The sequence below is a fragment of the Salmo trutta genome, chromosome 19 (assembly GCF_901001165.1).
Source record: "Salmo trutta chromosome 19, fSalTru1.1, whole genome shotgun sequence".
Lineage (NCBI taxonomy): Eukaryota > Metazoa > Chordata > Actinopteri > Salmoniformes > Salmonidae > Salmo > Salmo trutta.
Genome location: NC_042975.1, coordinates 26967061 through 26989406, shown reverse-complemented (window position 1 = coordinate 26989406; position 22346 = coordinate 26967061). Strand labels below are relative to the sequence as shown.

At 43.4% G+C, this 22346-nt stretch overlaps 1 protein-coding gene across 1 annotated transcript in view; it reads right to left on the bottom strand.

Moving 5' to 3' along the window:
• Window positions 1-1699: 1699 nt before the first annotated feature.
• The window catches only part of LOC115154262 (protein phosphatase 1E), a 90692-nt gene continuing 70045 nt past the window's right edge, over window positions 1700-22346 (bottom strand). Inside the window, exons 2-7 of the mRNA XM_029700301.1 lie at window positions 17723-17844; window positions 10794-10993; window positions 8471-8659; window positions 8011-8154; window positions 7773-7866; window positions 1700-6069 (exon numbers count right to left, since the gene is read on the bottom strand). Coding sequence (XP_029556161.1) covers window positions 5153-6069; window positions 7773-7866; window positions 8011-8154; window positions 8471-8659; window positions 10794-10993; window positions 17723-17844 — 1666 coding nt within the window. The 3' untranslated portion in view covers window positions 1700-5152. The remainder of the gene's footprint in view (window positions 6070-7772; window positions 7867-8010; window positions 8155-8470; window positions 8660-10793; window positions 10994-17722; window positions 17845-22346) is intronic.

The following is a 22346-nucleotide window of genomic DNA, read 5'->3' as shown; positions in this document are numbered from 1 at the left end:
CCTAGTGTCTGTCTAGACAACCAGGTGAGGTAATTAGTGACCTTAATTCAAGTATTAGTGAGGAGTGAAAACCCGCAGACACTCGGACCTCAGTGGAATGAGTTTGACACGCGTGTTAGAAGTTCAGAACAAAGTGTAGGCTATATAGAAATAATGACGCTCAAATAGAAATCCTCATTAAACAAAATAATTATTTTCAATCAGCCTAATCAAGATATATGTATACATCTCACATTTTTGTGTTCAAACTTGTAAACAGGGCTGCATGGGATTTATCTTAATGCAACTCTGTGCTGCCAATGGCAATGTCCGCTTTAGGTATAATGCTGGGAGCCGCTTGTGGATTTGACAGCTCTAACACAGTTCCGACACCGTCAAAACAACCGCTATGCGAGTGTCAGCTAGGGCGGATCTGATAGAATCTAGCCCTAAGTGTTGAGCTGATTCGTTTTTATAGCAACAGGAGTCTTAACTTCTGAGCAAAGCAGCTCTGACAGTGTTTTGTGTAATGCCAGACTCCATTAGAGTAGTCCCTATTTCAGCCTTCAATTAATGTCCCTCTCACAACACTTCATCGTCCACCCTTATTTGCAGGCTCCCAGAAAGCACTCCCCTAAATGAGAAAATGGGTCTATTTGGTCTCTGATGCTCTGAATGTCCTTTAATCGATCACTAGTGTGACATAGATTAAAGCCATGGCTTTTCCTGTGGGGGTGACTCTCGATTACATTTGGAACACGCCATCTTCTGTGAAACCTGGTGGATATTAACGCTCACTCATCTGTTATGTCAGACGCTAAATTGCACCAGATATGGTCACGGTCATAGTAATTAACTTGTGTGTGTGTGTCCTCAAGCTGATGAACAACAGCAGGAATTTACTCTCCTCATGACTTGTATGTGTGCCTTAAACCTTGCAGCAAGAAAGGCCACGAGCAAAAGCTCAGCTGTGGTGCTGCTACATAATGTCAAATGTTTGAGTCAGCAGGTATTTCCATCTGTAAATAGTATACCATACCATGTGCTATGTGGAGCACAAACATTGTACTTAGTAAGTCTGAAAAGCTGCTTCTGAAATTCAGTTGTAATTTGTGAAGTGTTCTTGATGTAGAATTCTTTTTTTTTTTTTAAGTACACATGAATAAGTAATGATGATGATGAATGTTTTATGCCAGAGAACAGATAAATAGACATCTGACTGCACACCATTCATTCCACCTGGAGGGTGAAATAAAAACATAGCAATCTTTCTGTTTCTCTGCTTGGATGTTAACAAGGAAGTGCCCTCTTTCTTTTTTCCCCCAGTATATTTTATTAAAATGCTGTAGCTTGCCATCCCTATCTTAAGAATGCTGGACACACTTTACAGGGTGCTGGCAATTACCTGAACTGTGAACACTAGCCATCGTGTACATACATGGGCATACGCGCATATCACCACAGGACAGTTGGAGGCCTTGATTAAAAATAATCTTGGGTAGTTAATTAAATATGGCTGTTCTATCGCTAGGGTCTAGGCTTGACAGGTCGAGGCTAAGGACACTAAGTCTCCTGGCTCTCTAAGTGGAGCCACTGGAGTCTCGACAAGAGTACAGCACGCACGCACACACGCACGCACACACGCATTTGGGAGAATTCCATAGGCCTAATTAAACTCCATCTGGTTGTACAAGAGGTCAAATAAAACTCAGACAAAAGACTTGGTTTAATCTTTATACTAGTCACCAGTTAAGACACACACACACACACACACATATTTATATTACGAGAAGAACACAGAAAATACAGATACTGAAACTTTTTACTGGTTTACCAAACCTGCAGGTTGGGGAACAGCTGGTCATGGGTTTGTCTTCAGGGATGCCTGGTGGACAGAGTTTGAACCGCCCTGTGAGAGGAGGCTGGCCAAGCTTAGAGACACTTTGGGCTGGATTCAATCCATATCACAGAGGTATTGCGTTACAGCGTTATTGAAATTTAAAGGCAATGTTCCCATGTTAGTGGAAACTGCATTCACGGTAAACAATGCATTTGTCAGCTCAATCGGAAATGACCTTTACATTTCTATTGCGCGATCTGTAACACTTCAGTTATACAGATTGAATAGAGCCCTTTGTTGTGTTTGTCATTGGGACTAATTCAATTTGGCCACCAAACATATTAGTGTACAGCGACAACTGTCCAAGGGGTACATCATAGATTGTGTCCCATACTACCATCGAGCAGAAGTAAAGTGGTGTGCTCATGTCAATGTGAGCACTGGTAAGAGTTTAGGAGGGTGACTGTTAGTTTGATCTGGCTCTAGCTCTGCCTTTCTCAGTGAAGACAAACCCTCTGAGAGAGCCTTTCCACGTGCGACTCATAAAGATTCATTATTGCTTACAGGAACAAAACGTTTTGTGGACACAGTGCAGAGTCATGAGAGCAATTGAGTGACATGGGAAAGGGGAGGGGAGAGAGGGGAAGAGACCTGATCTGTGTGGTTTTTTACTATCATTAGGGAAAGTGTCATACTGGCATGGGGGGGTCCTTTGTACCGCAGCAGTGGGTGAGAAAGAGAAGAACTGTGGGTTAAGCGAGCCAGCAAGTTTAGCTGAGAAACCATAGAGTTCACTTTTCTGTTTATGGCTTGGTTAAGGTTCAGCATCTTATAGACTGAGGGGGTGACCATTTTGACATTTCAGTGGATGGTCCTTGAGGAGTATTTCAATTCCCATGTTCCCTTGTCACTCAAGCACTGCTAACGTATACAACTCTCATTCCAAATGTGTCACATGAACAGTACAGTACATTGCTGGGGGCTGTGAAGCTTGATATCAACACAGAATATTGTGCCACCATCCTGGTGACCTTAGAGTGGTGATTTTATATAGCAGACGTATAAGACAGACCACATGCATACTCTCAACACGTACACACACGCCTGCACACATTCATACTTACATGTATATAATATGAATGTACTACTATTTCAATAAGCAACTGGTGCCCCGTGTGAGGAATGTTTAGAATGGGAAAGATGTGCACTTTTTTTGCTCTCAAAAAGAAGCAGAAAGCTCCAAAAAAGCAGGTGATGTGGGTGGGGCTGAGGTTGGGGGGACTCGGGGCATTCGATAACTACCTTTATATTTTCAACTTTATGGTTGTCTTTCATAATTGGTCAGAGAGTCGAAATGCAGGTGTTGGTTACGCAAAGAGAAAGATGCAGAAGCATGGGCATCTTTTAACCCGGGAGGCAGTACGCTTATTCACATCCTGCTCCTTCAGAGTGGAACACCAGGATAGAATGCTCAGATTTGTGAGGATACGGCTGATAGCTGATAAATTATACATTATTTCCTCTCCCACGATCAACAAAACACCTCCAGAATATTGTCCTCCAGGTGTACTGCATCCAGAAATTATTTTCTTACATCCACACAGGGAGCGTCACTACAAGTCCAGAACACCACTACTGTCTCAGTCCTATTGGCCCGTCTATGAAGGTCCCGGGAGGGCTCCATGTACATTCTAAAACTGGAATACATTCTGCTCTCTGGAGATGCATAATGGTGACTGTCCAAATGGCCTTCTGTAAATGACCACCATGCTTTTCAGTGGGGAGGCCAGCAGGCGACCAGACGACTAGTTGTTTCAGAGGAGCAGTAAGCAATGACAGTGACTGGGAACTGACTGACTGGCTGGGGGTGTTTCTCCGTGTGACTGTGGGTCACTGAGGTGGTTTGGTCACTTGTTTCCTGTGTCCTTGTCTCCTGCCCCTGGGAACTCAATGAGACTGGGGAGGACGGGAGAGGGTGAGGTTTTTAAACAAAAGTATGGAAATGGCACAATGTGTTAGTAAAAGTTGAAAATGTCAGGAATGGCACCAACAATTCCTGTTTTCTTAAGGGTATAAAGATGGGTTTTTTCCAACAGCGAGAATTAACCTTCTTTGATAAATATTGAATGGTGGTTGCCTGGGCCAGGAGAGTGGAGGCACATTTTATAGAACCTAGTCATTGCTAGATAGCATTTACTATTTTTTTTAATTTAACCTTTATTTAACTAGGCAAGTCAGTTAAGAACACATTCTTATTTACAATGACGGCCTAGGAACAGTGGGTTAACTACCTTGTTCAGGAGCAGAACAACAGATTTTTACCTTGTCAGCTCAATCTAGCAACCTTCTGGTTACTAGTCCAATGCTCTAACCACTAGGCTACCTGCTGAAACTATGGAGTTTCAGAAAAAATAACATTTACATTTGAAAGGATAATGAGATTAAGATTAATTTACTATATTTGTCAAACCAGAGATGAAGACTTTGACATTGATCATTCTTATGCTCCATTGTTGTTAGTGAAATTCTAAAGCAGCATAGTGATTGGTTAAGCTTCCCATGTAAGTGATATGACACACATGGGTCCGCATTGTAATGGGAAGCTTAGAAGGGACTCTGTCGACTGAGGCTCAAAATTCCCATCCATTTTTCTTTTTCAGGAAATGGTCTTAAGTGACAGATATTGAAGGCATATGTTCTGCTGCTTTGTCTGAACTATTCTGGCCCAGTAAGTCTTGCAATGCCTGATAGGGAACTTACTCACACCCGACCTGTTAGGAAAGACTTCTCGTCAATGAGAACACATCTTGTGTTTAGTGTTATGTAAACATCAATTTGACAGGCATGGCAAGGACTGATTAATGCCCGCTCTTGGAGGACGTCATACCCAAAATTATAAATAGAATATAATTTCTTAATAATATCCCCTTTTAGATGCCATTATCCTCTATTGTAACCCCATCTGGAATACATATCAGTCTATATATGTTGGATTTATTCAGGTAAGTGACCACTAATCTTATAATCCTGTATTAACTACTCCCATTTATGGAGATGGAGTGAGTGGATAATGTGTATTCCATTATGAATCTGAGAGTACAGTACAGTGTGTGTTTGCAATATGGGCCAGGAGCAGTAAATTGTTATGTCCGGCCTCCTGAATGGGGCTGTGTGGCTATGGGGAGGGGTAGGTGCATGTAGAGATGGACGGACGGACGGGGTGGTGCCAGTGTCCTGGATGAGGAGTTTATGATGGATGGATGAATGAATGACTGTAGTCAGATAAAGGAAGGGGCAGGAGAGAGAGGAGCTAGTGGAGATTACGTCACATCATCAGACTCTGCTGCCGTTGGGAAGGTGGGGGAGGGCCACTCCAGGCCTTCTCTCAGGGCAGCGCAGGGGGTAGGGCACACTATGGGTGGAGTGCAGCAGGCCGGGGAGCTCCCTGGGCGCTCGGCCCCAATCCCGGGACCCCCACCCCCACCTGGGGCTCACGCACTCCATCCTCCGTGTGTGCCTCCCCGCGTAGCCAAACAGGGCGGCCGCCAGGGGCCATTGTCCGTCTGAGCTGGGCTCCTGGCAGGTGGGGACTCGGAGTTTAGGCCGGGGCTTGTGCCTGGAGCCCTTTAGCCCCTCTTCTAGACAGGGCAACCAGGCCGCCCCATGGCCATCGGCAGGCATGAGGTTCTGGGTGAGGCCTAAGGACGGGGATGGGTGTGAGCTGGCCAGGGGGAGCCTGATCGGACCCTCCTCTCCCAGCGTGGGCCCCAGCAGGCCTAGGCTGGTTCTGTCCGTCAACGAGTCCATGCGGTCTTCATAGCCCAGGTCGGCTGGAGCCGAGCACTGCTGCAGGAAACAGTGACCCTTCCCCCCAACGTCCGCAGTGCCCCCGTCCTGGCATGCCATCTCCCCTAGCCCTTCCTCTTCCACCTCCTCATCCTCTACCTCCTCCCCTGCCCCCTCCTCCTCTCCCGGGGGCGGTGCGCGGAGGTCTCTAAGGAAGACCACAATGACGGAGATGTTGTCGCTGGAGCCAGCATCGCGGGCCGAGGCCACCAGCTTGTGGGCCACCATGGTGCTGTCGCCACTGTTCTCCGTCAGGTGGTCGCTGACCACACGCACCGCCTCATCAGGGCTGACTGTGTCGTAGAAGCCGTCGCAGGCCAAGATCAGGTAGTCCTCCGTGCCGTCCAATGTGACTATGTGGTGGTCGGCATCGCCAGAGATGTAGGGCTTGTGCTCATTGTCGCCTGTCAATCACCAAGAGAAAGAGAGATAAGAAACGAGGGAAACAAATCATATATTGTAAAAAATGTTATCATTGAAACATTTGTCAAAGTGCTGAACAGCAACCTGGGCATAAACACCCCAAAGAGCTGAAAGCAATATAATTTGATATTCAGTGCTGCTGTTTAGGTCAAGTCCACCATGCTATGCATCTGTTTTGAAATCAAGGTGTAGAAAAACAAATAATACATTTTAATTTAATAAATAATAATATAATATCTGCTGCTTGCCGCCTTGTTACCTCTACTTTCTGTTCAGCCATTTGTGACTAATGTATTTATATAAACATATAAATTAATATCAGTGTAGCAATATCTGTCCTCTCTCCTCTCCTTCATGAAGTAGGAAACAGTTCTAATGTAGCAGCTACAGTATTTGCTGTCGAGGAAGTAGTTGTTTTGATATCAGATTAGGGAAGCTTTAGGATTTGGGAACAGAAGGTCACAGTAGGGCTTCCTCACTAGCCACCTCTAAAATAGCTACCGGGAAATAAGACTAGAAGCTAGCCTCAAGTTGCCTTGTGAATCAGTGCTTGAGGTCAATTAGAATTGAGGTCAGTGGCTTCCCGAGTGGCGCAGTGCTAAGACACTGCATCGCAGTGCTAGCTGTGCCACTAGAGATTCTGGGTTCGAGTCCAGGCCCTGTCGCAGCCGTGACCGGGAGACCATGGGGCGGCGCACAATTGGCCCAGTGTCGTCCGGGTTAGGGAAGGGTTTGGCTGGCAGGGATGTCCTTGTCCTATCGCGCACTAGCAACTCCTGTGGCAGGCAGGGTGCAGTGCACGTTGACACGGTCGCCAGGTGCACAGTGTTTCCTCCGACACATTGGTGCTTCAGGGTTAAGTGGGCATTGTGTCAAGAAGCAGTGCGGCTTGGTTGGGTTGTGTTTCGGAGGACGCACGGCTGTAACTATCAATTGGATACCATGAAAAAGGGGTAAAAAAAAAGGTCAGTTAACTGAAATTCCAACTCAATAATTGAAAAAAGTACATCTAAGCTATTTAAAAGTTAAAATCCCTTCCTGAATAGAACGACTTCAATTTGAAATGACCCCAACCCTGTTGTGTATGTGAATAGGTACAGGATGGATTCTAAGGCAGTCTTTACAGTGAATTCCTATGTTGATGCCAGTGATGTTGTAGTATTGGAGCTGTGAGATTATTTAAATCTTAATGGAATTAGATGGAACAGCTGCTGGGAAATCAGACTGGTTACGTACACTTGTGTATGCATATAGGTACAGGCAACCCTCACCCCCACCTCTGGGTTGCTATTTGTCTCCCACTCAGCACTGTGTCAGCTGGCCCTTGGCTGTGGCCCATTAAACTCTGTCATGACCTCTATGCTCTGGCGCACGCATAATCACCCAAATAGTTTAGACTGATTATGGGCCTCCTGCTAAGTATGCAGGCACACATACGCACTCTCTGCAGGACACACCTACACGGCATACTCCGACCCCTTGCTGACCTCTCAATTCTGTCAATACTCCTCTCATTCACGCTGGTGGTGACCAAGGTAAAACACCCCCCCCCCCCCCCCCCCCCCCCCCCCCGGTTAGAGGAAGTCCAGGGGGGACTCAGCAACAGGCATGGTACAGCAGCTGCAGTCTGTATATTGTACTATATATGGTATTTGTATAAGGCATAGGGTGATTGTTGGTGTACCTATGGCTCTGGATACGGACAGGCTGCCATTAACCCTCCATGTGCCGAACCAGATGACACAGCCTCCCAGAGCTTCAATACGCTGCTTCTCATCCTGTAGAGGGAGTGAGAAAGATGGTATTAACGGTATGTGCTTGGATATGTGACAGACATCTCTGCTCAAGTTATGTTAGCGCCTGTGTGTGAAGTGAACAGTGATTAAGTGAGTGTGTTTTGCGTGTGTGTCTGTGTGCATTACCTCTCTGTCAGGCTTGTGAGGCTTCATCAGTTCCACAGCCTGGCCCTTCTTGACCAGCATGACCTGAGAGTCCCCCAGCCAGGCCACGTACAGGGTCCGCCCCCTCAGGAAGGTCACCACCCCTGTGGTTCCGCAGCGCAGGTTCTGTCACACACACACACACACACACACACACACACACACACACACACACACACACACACACACACACACACACACACACACACACACACACACACACACACACACACACACACACACACACACACACAAAAACATGTGTACAGTAATCACTGTTTACTATGATTCACAGAAATGTTACATCTATTAGAAGCAAATTCTGAACAGTAATAACAAATGCTTAGACATTTGAACTAACCTGCCTCTCTGCAGTTCTACAATACCAGTAGTATTGAAGTTAAACCTTCAAGATTAATGTGGCCAATGTTTGAGCCCTTACCTCCATTTTTGCTTTCCGAATGAAGCGTTCGTCGGTGACTCTGAAGGCGCGACAAAGGGCCTCCCCTGGATCCTGGCTGAAGCACTCCTGGTGCACCATGTTGACGTGGAGGTGGTTGGCGGCGTAGATGGCAGCGTCCACGCCCCCGTGGCCATCGAACACGGCGAAGAAGGCCTGCTCCTCCTGGTCCTGAAAACACAAACACACAGGTCAAAGGTTAAAATAGTATGACCTGCAATGTCATATAGCTTCAATATTTCTTCCCTTCATTGGAGTCATCACTTGTTCTAACATGATGGTGATTCATGTATAGTGACTCTCATGCTTTGTAAACATCAGAGTATGAAGCAATGCAAAGCATTCATCTGTCCAATCTCAATCATCTTTACAACAAGGTTCCATAAACAAACTTAACTGGTCATAGTAAATTCTAAATGACCATTGCGTATACAGCATAGTTGTGTGTCACTCTCATGATGTTGTGCGTTTTCCATGAATGGCATGTGTAGTGCCTCGTCGTGAATATGCAAATCCAAATATAACCGGTTTGTGTCTCCACTCATCCATCTGCTTTAATTAACTGGGGTTTAATGCCAATTAGCCGGGTTACCCACCACTAGCACGCTTAATAGAATGGATAAACATTTGATCCAACGGAATAATTATGTCATTATATGAGGATCTTTGAGCTGGTGCGTCTGCCTGTCTGGGATGTCTCATTGGTCGGTTGGTTCAGAAGGGATGTGAGGGAAGTGTCCATAATCATTTGGGATGACTGGCAAACCAATAAGGATAGGATTTCAATGACAGATCTGATTGACTCTGTGTGGCTCAGAAAACATACTATTATCAGCCTGGTGTGTGTGTGTGTGTGTGTGTGTGTGTGTGTGTGTGTGTGTGTGTGTGTGTGTGTGTGTGTGTGTGTGTGTGTGTGTGTGTGTGTGTGTGTGTGTGTGTGTGTGTGTGTGTGTGTGTGTGTGTGTGTGTGTGTGTGTGTGTGTGTGTGTGTGTGTGTGTGGGGTGTTAAGGTGTGTTGTTCTGCTTCATTTAGAGCACTATGGCCAATAATGCTATTAGAAGCATTTAATTCACTGCAGCCACCTAATGTGTTATTATTTACTGCTCTCATTGGGGCTGTATTGGGAATAAGTTGGATAGTGGAGTTTTATTGATCTTTTCCCTATAGTGAAGTGAGATGGTAGCTTCCCTGCAGGGCATCTGGATTAGCCCACCGGACTAGCCTACTGGGTTTACACACTGGGTTATCCCACTTAGTCTCTTAATTAGCTGATATACACAGAAGAATGAAGTAGTCTCTTTTTAGCCAGTGGACAATGATTTTGAAGAGAAGAATTTGGAATAGAAATGTCCGGTTATTTCCTGAATTGAAATGCGCTATATCACATGGTGATACTGTGTATTATTGTTCTTGCATCAAGTTTTAGGACAAACGTTGCCAAGAAACATTCAAACAAGGACATAAATCCTGAAGTCCATCTTTGATAGGAGGGTAATCTTATGAGTGAGGCCAAGAACAATGTATTGATTTTGTGCTCATATGCCGTGTGTCTTGGGGTTTCCAGAGAGCTCTTTTAGAGTAAGCACTTTTAAGGCCACTAGGGAGAAGCCATAGGGCAGGACTATAGTAGTACTAGAGCCCTCCTTTCCCACCCTTTCTTCTTATGCTTAACCAGAAACACCACTTCAATGGTCATTTCATTTAAAGAGTTTAATCCACATCCCCCTAATGGTTATGGTTAGAACTGAAGGGTAATCTGGTCCTAGATCTGTGGTTGAAATCTTCTATCCTCATTAACCATGCTAGAGTGAACTGATCCTAGACCTGTGGTTAAGGACTACTATGTTCATGCTTACCTCTATGTTGAACTGATCCTAGACCTGTGGTTAATGACTACTATGTTCATGCTTACCTGTATGTTGAACTGATCCTAGACCTGTGGTTAATGACTACTATGTTCATGCTTACCTGTATGTTGAACTGATCCTAGACCTGTGGTTAATGACTACTATGTTCATGCTTACCTGTATGTTGAACTGATCCTAGACCTGTGGTTAATGACTACTATGTTCATGCTTACCTGTATGTTGAACTGATCCTAGACCTGTGGTTAATGACTACTATGTTCATGCTTACCTGTATGTTGAACTGATCCTAGACCTGTGGTTAATGACTACTATGTTCATGCTTACCTGTATGTTGAACTGATCCTAGACCTGTGGTTAATGACTACTATGTTCATGCTTACCTCTATGTTGAACTGATCCTAGACCTGTGGTTAATGACTACTCTGTTCATGCTTACCTGTATGTTGAAGAGAGTGTTGAAGTCGGGGATGACGATATGTTTGTCCTCCATCTTGCGGCGCATGTTTTTGATGGCGTGGATGGAGGTCTCGTAGTAGGGCTGAGGCCGGCGGCGGTAAGGGAAGTCTTTCAGCCACAGGCAGCATGTTTCACACAGTTTGTTGAAAATGAGCCTGGCAAATGCCACCGACTCAATCTCTAAAAGACGACACACGCATGAACAAACACACAAACGGCATGTGATCAAACCACAGGCTCATACACATACAGTACACTACACACTATACATTACACACTACACACTATACATTACACACTATACATGGATGCATTGGTGCACTGGTGAAAAGAATGGCATACAGATGCATATAGTCACATGAAAAGAATGTGCTGAATAATATACATGCATGTTTTTATTTAACTAGGCAAGTCAGTTAAGAACTAATTGTTATTTACAATGATGGCCTAGGAACAATGGGTTAACTGCCTTGTTCAGGGGCAAGACAACACATTTTTACCTTGTCAGCTCGGGGATTCGATCCAGCAACCTTTTGGTTACTGGTCCAAAGCTCTAACCACTAGGCCACCTGCTACTAGGCTACCTGAATGTGAGACCTGTTGTCTGACATGCAACCACACACAAGTAATCAAAGAAAGGCACGGCAATGTGCTCCTATGCCCGAATGTGTGTCCTCTCTCACACACACACGCACACACACACACACTTGTGTGCATTCAGTCCCAAATGACCCGTTAGTCTGGGAACCCCTGTTTTCCATACTTGAGATCTGTCACACTTGAACCAACCCAAAGCCACTCATGTAAGCTAACATTAGGGCCTTACACGGGGAATACAAGGGGAAACAGCTCAATGGAAGAGAGAAGATGGTTCCAGTGGAATTAAGGACAAGTGGGCAAGAGAGGCCATCTGGCAAATGGGTTGGGGGCTGGGGAAAAGGACAGAGAGATGGAGGAAGGAGGGGAAAAGAGGATGTCATGAGAAGTGATCTCTCCGGCTGGGTCTCCCGGAGGGGACGGCTGACATTTTCTCTTCCACGCTGTCTCCGTCTGTGTGCTGCAGACTGCACTCCTACCAGATTTCATGGGAATAGGTCACCTATTGTCTGCACACCTACCCTCTCATGTCTCTCTCCCCTGGCTAACCCCTGTCTTTTGTTTGCCTGTGAGGAGTAACACTATGATTATATTCTTAAATGTAATGCTGCTGAGTTTTTCACACTAAACAGTTTCCCGTGTGTATGAAGAATGGTCCACCACCCAAAGGACATCCAGCCAACTTGACACAACTGTGGTAAGCAACGGAGTCAATATGGAACGCTTTTGACACCATGTAGAGTCCATGCCCGGATGAATTGAGGCTGTTCTGAGAGCAAAAGGGGGTGCAACTCAATATTAGGAAGGTGTTCTTAATGTTTTGTACACTCAGTGTAAATAAAGTACATATATAAACTCAGCAAAAAAATAAACGTCCTCTCACTGTCAACTGCATTTATTTTCAGCAAACGTAACATGTGTAAATATTTGTATGAACATAACAAGATTCAACAACTGAGACATAAACTGAACAAGTTCCACAGACATGTGACTAACAGAAATTGAATAATGTGTCCCTGAACAAAGGGGGGTGTCAAAATCAAAAGTAACAGTTAGTATCTGGTGTGGCCACCAGCTGCATCTCCTCCTCATGGACTGCACCAGATTTGTCAGTTCTTGCTGTGAGATGTTACCCCACTTTTCCACCAAGGCACCCTCACCCTCCGATCCAACAGATCCCAGAGGTGCTCAATGGGATTGAGATCTGGGCTCTTCACTGGCCATGGCAGAACACTGACTTTCCTGTCTTGCAGGAAATCACACACAGAACGAGCAGTATGGCTGGTGGCATTGTCATGCTGGAGGGTCATGTCAGGATGAACCTGCCGGAAGGGTACCACATGAGGGAGGAGGATGTCTTCCCTGTAACGCACAGCGATGAGATTGCCTGCAATGACAACAAGCTCAGTCCGATGATGCTGTGACACACCGCCCCAGACCATGACGGACCCTCCACCTCCAAATCGATCCCGCTCCTGTGTACAGGCCTCGGTGTAACGCTCATTCCTTCAACGATAAACGCAAATCCGACCATCACCCCTGGTGAGACAAAACCGCGACTCGTTAGTGAAGAGCACTTTTTGCCAGTCCTGTCTGGTCCAGCGACGGTGGGTTTGCGCCCATAGGCAACATTGTTGCCGGTGATGTCTGGTGAGGACCTGCCTTACAACAGGCCTACAAGCCCTCAGTCCAGCCTCTCTCAGCCTATTGCGAACAGTCTGAGCACTGATGGAGGGATTGTGAGTTCCTGGTGTAACTCGGGCAGTTGTTGCCATCCTGTACCTGTCCATCAGGTGTGATGTTCTGATGTACCGATCCTGTGCAGGTGTTGTTACACGTGGTCTGCCACTGCGAGGACGATCAACTGTCTGTCCTGTCTCCCTGTAGCGCTGTGTTAGGTGTCTCACAGTACAGACATTGCAATTTATTGCCCTGGCCAAATCTGCAGTCCTCATGCCTCCTTGCAGCATGCCTAAGGCATGTTCACGCAGATGAGCAGGGACCCTGGACATCTTTCTTTTGGTGTTTTTCAGAGTCAGTAGAAAGGCCTCTTTAGTGTCCTAAGTTTTCATCACTGTGACCTTAATTGCCTACTGTCTGTAAGCTGTTAGTATCTTAATGACCGTTCCACAGGTGCATGTTCATTAATTGTTTATGGTTCATTGAACAAGCATGGGAAACAGTGTTTAAACCCTTTACAATGAAGATCTATGAAGTTATTTGGATTTTTACTAATTATCTTTGGAAGACAGGGTCCTGAAAAAGGGACGTTTCTTTATTTGCTGAGTTTATATAGTACCAGTCAAAAGTTTGGACACACCTACTCATTCAAAGGTTTTTCTTTATGTGTACTATTTTCTACATTGTAGAATAAAAGTGAAGACATCAAAACTATGAAATAACACACATGGAATCATGTAGTAACCAAAAAAGTGTTAAACAAATCAAAATATATTTTATATTCTTCAAAGTAGCCACCCTTTGCCTTGATGACAGCTTTGCACACTCTTTGCATTTTCTCAACCAGTTTCATGAGGTAGTCACCTGGAATGCATTTCAATTAACAGGTGTGCCTTGTTAAAGTTAATTTGTGGAATTTATTTCCATCTTAAAGTGTTGTGACAAAGTAGGGGTGGTACACAGAAGATGGCCCTATTTGGTAAAAAACCAAGTCCATATTATGGCAAGAACAGCTTAAATAAGAAAAGAGAAACGACAATCCATCATTACTTTAAGACATGAAGGTCAGTCAATCTGGAAAATTGAAAGAACTTCTAAAAATTCTTCAAGTGCAGTCGCAAAAATCATAAAGCACTATGATGAAACTGGCTCTCGTGAGGACCGCTACAGGAAAGGAAGACCCAGAGTTACCTCTGCTGCAGAGGATAACTCATTAGAGTTAACAGCACCTCAGATTGCAGCCCAAATAAATGCTTCACTGAGTTCAAGTAACAGATACATCTCAACATCAACTGTTCAAAGGAGACTGTGTGAATTAGGCCTTTATGGTTGAATTGCTGCAAAGGAACCACTACTAAAGGACACCAATGAGAAGAAGAGACTTGCTTGGGCCAAGAAACATGAGGAATGGACATTAGACTGGTGGAAATCTGTCCTTTGGTCTGATGAGTCCAAATGTGCGATTTTTGGTTCCAGCCGCCGTGTCTTTGTGAGACGCAGAGTAGGTGAACGGATGATCTCTGCATGTGTGGTTCCCACCGTGAAGCATGGAGGAGGAGGTGTGATGGTATGGGGCTGCTTTGCTGGTGACACTGTCAGTGATTTATTTTGAATTCAAGGCACACTTAACCAGCATGGCTACCACAGCATTCTGCAGCAATACGCCATCCCATCTGGGACTATCATTTGTTTTTCAACAGGACAATGACTCAAAACACATCTCCAGGCTGTGTAAGGGCTATTTGACCAAGAAGAGTGATGGTGTTGCATCAGATGACATGGCCTCCACAATCACCCGACCTCAACCCAATTGAGATGGTTTGGGATGAGTTGGACCACAGCATGAAGGAAAATCAGCCAACAAGTGCTCAGCATAAGTGGGAACTCCTTCAAGGCTGTTGGAAAAGCATTCCAGGTGACTACCTCATGAAGCTGGTTGAGAGAATGTCAAGAGTGTGCAAAGCTGTCACCAAGGCAAAAGTTGGCTGCTTTGAATAATTTGTTTGACACTTTTTTGGCTACTACATGATTCCATATGTGTTATTTCATAGTTGTGATGTCTTCACTATTATTCTACAAGTTGTGTCCAAACTTTTGACTGGTACTGTATATAGTTAAATGTGTTGTTTTACAGGGTCAGCCATAGTAGTACGATGCCCCTGGAGCAAATTAGGGTTAAGTACCTTGCTCAAGGCACATCGACAGATTGTTTACCTTGTCGGCTCGCTTATTCCACCCAGCGACCTTTCGGCTACTGAGCCATTGCAGTAAACGCTAAGCTACTGTATCTGCCGCATTTGAACGGAACTCGTCAAACATTCAGTTCAGCTTCAATGTGGATATTTGTTATTTCTGTATGTTTTAAAACGTCTTAATGTGGGATGTTCCCATCACAGTAGGTTGGTGGCACCTTAATTGGGGAGGACGGGCTCTTTGTTGCAAAGGGTTAATTGTTCATTAGTAACTTACAGGATAGTAGGGGAACTGACTCGTCTTGAGAAGATCTGATGCTTCCTATAGAGTCCTATAGATTCATCGTAAGAGCCTTAAGATTCCATAGCCCCCTGCAATGGATATCTGGACGACGTCATGTTGAATGAATTCTCTGCTCCACTTAGTGGAACTAAGGACTTGTTCTTTCCACCCTCCACTCCTCACACTCCTTTCTTCCCTTTCTCTCCATTCCTCTTCTCCTCTCCCTAGCTCCCCAGGCTCTGTAGTTAAATTTAACCTCCAATCCCAGAACCCTGTCAGGGAGCAGTATGAGCTCTGCGTGTGTGTGTTTGTCTGTGTGTGTCTCCTCTGCCTTGGGGCTAAACGGCCAGGCTGACTGGTATCCTCCATTCTTACCACCTCTTACCCACTCTCATTATGGCTTTCACCAACCCACCCTCCGTCCCAAGACAGCAACCTCGTCACACAAATTACTTGAGCCAAAATCATATATACAGTGCCCTCCACTAATATTGGCAACCTTGGCAAATATGAGCAAAATGGGCTGTGAAAATAAAACTCTTTGCTGTTTATCCTCTTGGTATTTCATTAAAATTATTCACAAAAATCAAACCTTTAATTGAAGTAAAATGATTGAAAAAAATAAATGTGAAAAATATTTTTCTATGAACATATGTGTCACAATTATTGGCACCCCTAGAAATTCTTATGAGTAAAATCTAACTTAAGTATATTCCCATTAATATTTAACGTTTTTAAATTCACCTGAGTGACTAGGAACACTTAAGTGGTAAGCCATGACTTCCTATTTCACTGGGGTATAAATATGAGGTGACACACAGGCCAAGTTCCCATAGTCATCCATCACTATGGGAAAGACCCAAGAATACAGTAATTATGTGTGACAAAAATGGCTATAAGAAAATAGCTCAATGGTTGAAAATGCCCATTTCCAGAAGTTTAAAGTAACTGGAGATGTTAACAATCAGCCTGGAAGAGGACGTGTGTCTACATTGACCCCATGCACAGTGAGGAGGATGGTTTGAGTGGCCAAAAAATCTCCAAGGATCACAGCTGGAGAATTTTTTTTTTTTTTTTGGCATCATGAGGCAGGAAAATTATCTGGATATATTGAAGCAACATCTCAAGACATCAGTCAGGAAGTTAAAGCTTGGTCGCAAATGGGTCTTCCAAATGGACAATGACCCCAAGCATACTTCCAAAGATGTGGCAAAATTGGCTTAAGGACAACAAAGTCAAGGTATTGGAGTGGCCATCACAAAGCCCTGACCTCAATCCTATAGAAAATTTGTGGGCAGAACTGAAAAAGCATGTGCGAGCAAGGAGGCCTACAAACCTGACTCAGTTACACCAGCTCTGTCAGGAGGAATGGGACAAAATTCACTCAACTTATTGTGGGAAGGTTGTGGAAGTCTACCCGAAAAGTTTGACTCAAGTTAAACAATGTAAAGGCAATGCTACCAAATACTAATTGAGTGTATATAAACTTCTGACCCACTGGGAATGTGATGAAAGAAATAAAAGCTGAAATAAATCATTCTTTCTACTATTATTCTGACATTTTACATTCTTAAAATAAAGTGGTGATCCTAACTGACCTAAGACAGGGAATTTTTACTAGGATTAAATGTCAGGAATTGTGAAAAACTGAGTTTAAATTTATTTGGCTAAGGTATATGTAAACTTCTGACTTCAACTGTATATATATATATATATCACCTGCATTCTCTTTCAGCCTCTCTCTCTCTCTCCCTGGCAAAAACACAGATCTTAAAGGAGTGTTGCAGGGTTATTTAGACTGCTGTTTTCATCTCTTCTAAAAGACCTCTGCTCTCGCTTGTTCGCTCCACAGAGTGCTTTATTTTGTCACTAACAAAGTGAATGGAATTCTAAGTGACAGTGGATGACATCAAACTGTGGTATGAAAAAAGTGAGCCAGGAAGAGCAACTGTTTTAATTCTAAGTATTAGCTGAGTATACAAATGGTGATGTTTCTCATTTGTCCATGGTGTTGATTGAAACAACACCTAAACTGACAAAGGCTTTGAATTTAAGCTAATATATTGTATAAAAAGTAACTGTGTCCATACAGTAGCCTAGCTAGGTCAGTACATGACCTGATTATGCATGTCAGGCGTGGGCTGACAGGGGACTCACGGGGGAAAGGGTCTACTCCATCCTCAACAGTCTTCTGGACGTGGTAGATGGAGAGGTCACTCTGCAGAACACTGTCTACTGTAGCCCGTGCCAGGGCAGCCGCCAGGGAGAAGGGGCAGTTACTGTAGGAGAGAAAAAAAAGGAAAATGGAGGAGTTATAACAGGAAGGAAGAGAGATCAAAGCGTGGGAGGAATAGAGGGAAGAAGGTATAGGGTGATTATAGCAACCAGATATAACAGTCATATACCATAGAGATTGAGAGAGACTGAATCAGAGAGAGAGAGAGTGGTAGGTTATGGCTGTAATGTCCCCATCAAGCTTCCTTGAGCTATCGTACTCCAATGAGACCAGCCTATGGTCCTACAGTCCTCAATGATCAGCTCTCAATTAATTTGACTGTCTGATGTAATTCCCTCTATTGACCAGCTTTAACCAATCCCAGAGTGGAAATCTGTCTGGCTGTACTTTGGCCTGAAACAGGCCTGTTAATTCTCCACGTTCCAATTGCTCCACTGACTGAACACTGTCACAATCAACGGCTCTCATGTAATTACTATCAGTTTGGCCGCCTAGGCTTTTCGCTCAGTCATTAATCAGTTCAGCGGAGGAGAAAAGTTGACATAATGAAACAAATGCTTGTTTCGTAACCAATGTTTTCTGAGGGATGAGTGAACCAGCCACCCTTTGGGATCCAAAATGGGGGAGTTTCCTAACACTTGTGGGGGATCCTGAGCATTGTTCTGCCACCATTCCATTATGGCTCTTTTAGTTGTGTATAGGCACTCTACCAAGCGTTGAGTGTATTATGAAATCTAGTCCTCGCACTTGAGCCTGGCAGAGCTCTCATGTTGTTCCATTGTATCAACAGTAGATACCACGGGAGATTTAACATGTTTACATAGGGGAAAATCTAGTTCCATACAATAGCCCTTTCATGGTGAGCTAACAAAGGTGAAGCCCCTGGATTGATTAAAAACGCAATGTCAAACAGTTTAAATTCAATCTTATATTGCAATAAAAATATTAATGAGGCCCTTGACCTAGTCCTTAAGTGATTACTATACCACAAGTGTCACATTAGGGCTAGTCCCCATAGCAACTTGGCTCAGAGACCTAGTGGAAAAATCCCATTTGAAGTGTTGTTATATTGACTATCACTGCTAAAAGTACAATGCTTTGTAAAGACTGTATACAACCCTTCCGAAATCCTTACTTGACTGATGAGAAAACAATAAAAGACAAAAGAAACTACTTGAAATGTGAAATACCACATTCATTTAGAAGCTCCTAATGCAAACTTGACTGCAAGATACAGTATGTCCTCTTTCTGTTGTTCCAATGGTCCTGGTCCACTCAACCCAAAAAAGATACAGTATGTCCTCTTTCTGTTGTTCCAATGGTCCTGGTCCACTCAACCCAAAAAAGAAAAGAAAAGCAACAAATCAGATGAGAAGTGTCTGACAAATACTCGCCCTGTGCAAAGATGTCTGTCAATTGGTAACGGTGTTGACGTGTTATGCTCGACCTGCTCAGGTTTCCACCAAAAAACACCAGAAAATTGCCAAAAATAGTAGATTTGACTATTAGATGTTCAAAGTTCCTTTCGAATGTTTTGTTTTTAAAAGGAATAGTTTCACCATATTAAAATAAGAATTCAGTTCACGTAACAGGGTTGACCTTAAAATGAGGGACAGGTTTTTAGTGTTTTTTTTTTTTTACCTTAAAATGAATCATTAATCATAATAAATAAATAATAATGTGAAAACTTGGAGAAGTGTTGGGGTTAAGTGGGTTAACATCTTCCTAGAAGTCACAGAGTATGCACCTGTCAAAACCAGATGTTTTAAATGTTCCATGTGGTTTATATTAACGTGTACTACATTTAATATATAAAACAAAATTGCACAACATAGGTACAGCAGATCCCCTTATTGTATGGAACACTTTCAAATGTACTTTTAGAGGCCATTTAATACAATACTCATCATTAAAACAAAAGCAGTTTTGGTGAAAAGAGATTAGACTAATAAAGGAAATAGAGGAAGTAACAGAGCAGGTAGATGGTAATGGAAACTGTACTATAGAGGCACAACATAGGTTAGAGGAAAAACAAAAAGAAATGGAGGTACTTATTCAAGAACGATCAAGTGTAATATATTACAAAAATAAAGCGAAATGGATGGAAAATCTTCAACATAGAAATTCTACCAATTTCTTTTTACTGAAACTCATTACAAATGATGGAGTTATCCATGATTATGTAGTCTCCTCCATTTCCACTGAATGAGGTTAACTGTAAGGATTTATTTCCTAATAATAATAATAATAATAATGTAAAATTAACAAATTTACAGAAAGACCTGTGTGAAGGCCAACTTACAGAAGAGGAACGTTTTGCGGCAATAAAATATTTTCAGTCTGGAAAAACACCAGGGCTTGATGGTATACCAGTAGAGGTACATCAGACCTTTTTTGATGTACTCAAAGATGCATTATTAGCATGTTCTAATTCCTCTTATTCAAATGGTAGACTTTCAGGTACTCAACAAAAAGGTCTGATTTCATTACTACTAAAACAGGACCCTGGTGGTAAGTATAATGATCCAGTCCATTTTAAAAACTGGAGGCCTCTAACACTTCAATGTTGTGAGGCGAACATGTATGTGCATAGCACATCAAATACATTTTTTTTACCAGATATTGTTCATCCTGATCAGACAGGTTTTGCCCTCCTACGGCCTCCTCCACGTCTCCTGATGTACTGGCCTGTCTCCTGGTAGCGCCTCCATGCTCTGGACACTACGCTGACAGACACAGCAAACCTTCTTGCCACAGCTCGCATTGATGTGCCATCCTGAATGAGCTGCACTACCTGAGCCACATGTGTGGGTTGTAGACTCCGTCTCATGCTACCACTAGAGTGAAAGCACCGCCAGCATTCAAAAGTGACCAAAACATCAGCCAGGAAGCATAGGTACTGAGAAGTGGTCTGGGGTCCCCACCTGCAGAACCACTCCTCTATTGGGGGTGTCTTGCTAATTGCCTATAATTTCCACCTGTTGTCTATTCCATTTGCACAACAGCATGTGACATTTATTGTCAATCAGTGTTGCTTCCTAAGTGGACAGTTTGATTTCGCAGAAGTGGGATTGACTTGGAGTTACATTGTGTTGTTTACAGTGTTCCCTTTATTCTTTTGAGCAGTGTATAAAATTCTTGCCACCAACAGAATGCTATATATATGGGGCATACAACAATCTCAGCTCTGTAGATTTTGCTACGAAGAGACAGAATCAAAACATAATTTATTCAGGTATTGCTCCTATTTAGCTTGTTTCTTGTCACAGGTTCAGGAATGGTTAAAAAAAATCACAACATGCAATTAAAATTAACCTTACAAATAGCAGTGTTGGGCGATTTCGAAAGCCATACTTAGTCAATAAATAATATAATAATACTCGTAGGAAAGGTTTTCATCTTTAGCTCACAATCTGTGGAAACTATACGGTTAGAAAGGTAAAAAAAAATATGTAAAACATCACAGCACAACTGAAAAATATATGGCACATGGAAACCAAATGAGGGTGGTCCATGGTGATAGGTGGGATGGGCTGAGAGTGGCTGAGGGTTGGGTTTAAAGAGTTTACGTATGTTTGGTAAAGTATTATTGTTATGTGACTACTTTATATAAAAGTACCATGTATGTAAAATGTGTATGCAAAATGTATATGTAAAATGTACAGTTGAAGATGGAAGTTTACATACACCTTAGCCAAATACATTTAAACTCAGTTTTTCACAATTCCTGACATTTAATCCTAGTAAAAATTCCCTGTCTTCGGTCAGTTAGGATCACCACTTTATTTTAAGAATGTGAAATGTCAGAATAATAGTAGTCTGAAGGATTTATTTCAGCTTTTATTTCTTTCAACACATTCCCTTTGGGTCAGAAGTTTACATACACTCAATTAGTATTTGGTAGCATTGCCTTTAAATTGTTTAACTTGGGTCAAACGTTTTGGGTAGCCTTCCACAAGCTTCCCACAATAAGTTGGGTGAATTTTGGCCCATTCCTCCTGACAGAGCTGGTGTAACTGAGTCAAGTTTGTAGGCCTCCTTGCTCGCATACACTTTTTCAGTTCTGCCCACAACTTTTCTATGGGATTGCGGTCAGGGCTTTGTGATGGCCACTCCAATACCTTTACTTTGTTGTCCTTAAGCCATTTTGCCACAAATTTGGAAGTATGTTTGGGGTCATTGTCCATTTGGAAGACCCATTTGCGACCAAGCTTTAACTTCCTGACTGATGTCTTGAGATGTTGCTTCAATATAGCCACATAATTTTCCATCCTCATGAAGCCATCTATTTTGTGAAGTGCACCAGTCCCTCCTGCAGCAAAGCTCCCCACAACATGATGCTGCCACCCCCGTGCTTCATGGTTGGGATGGTGTTCTTCGCCTTGCAAGCATCCCCCTTTCTTCCTCCAAACATAACGATGGTCATTATGGCCAAACAGTTCTATTTTTGTTTCACCAGACCAGAGGACATTTCTCCAAAAAGTACAATCTTTGCCCCCATGTGCAGTTGCAAACTGTAGTTCGGCTTTTTCTATGGCGGTTTTC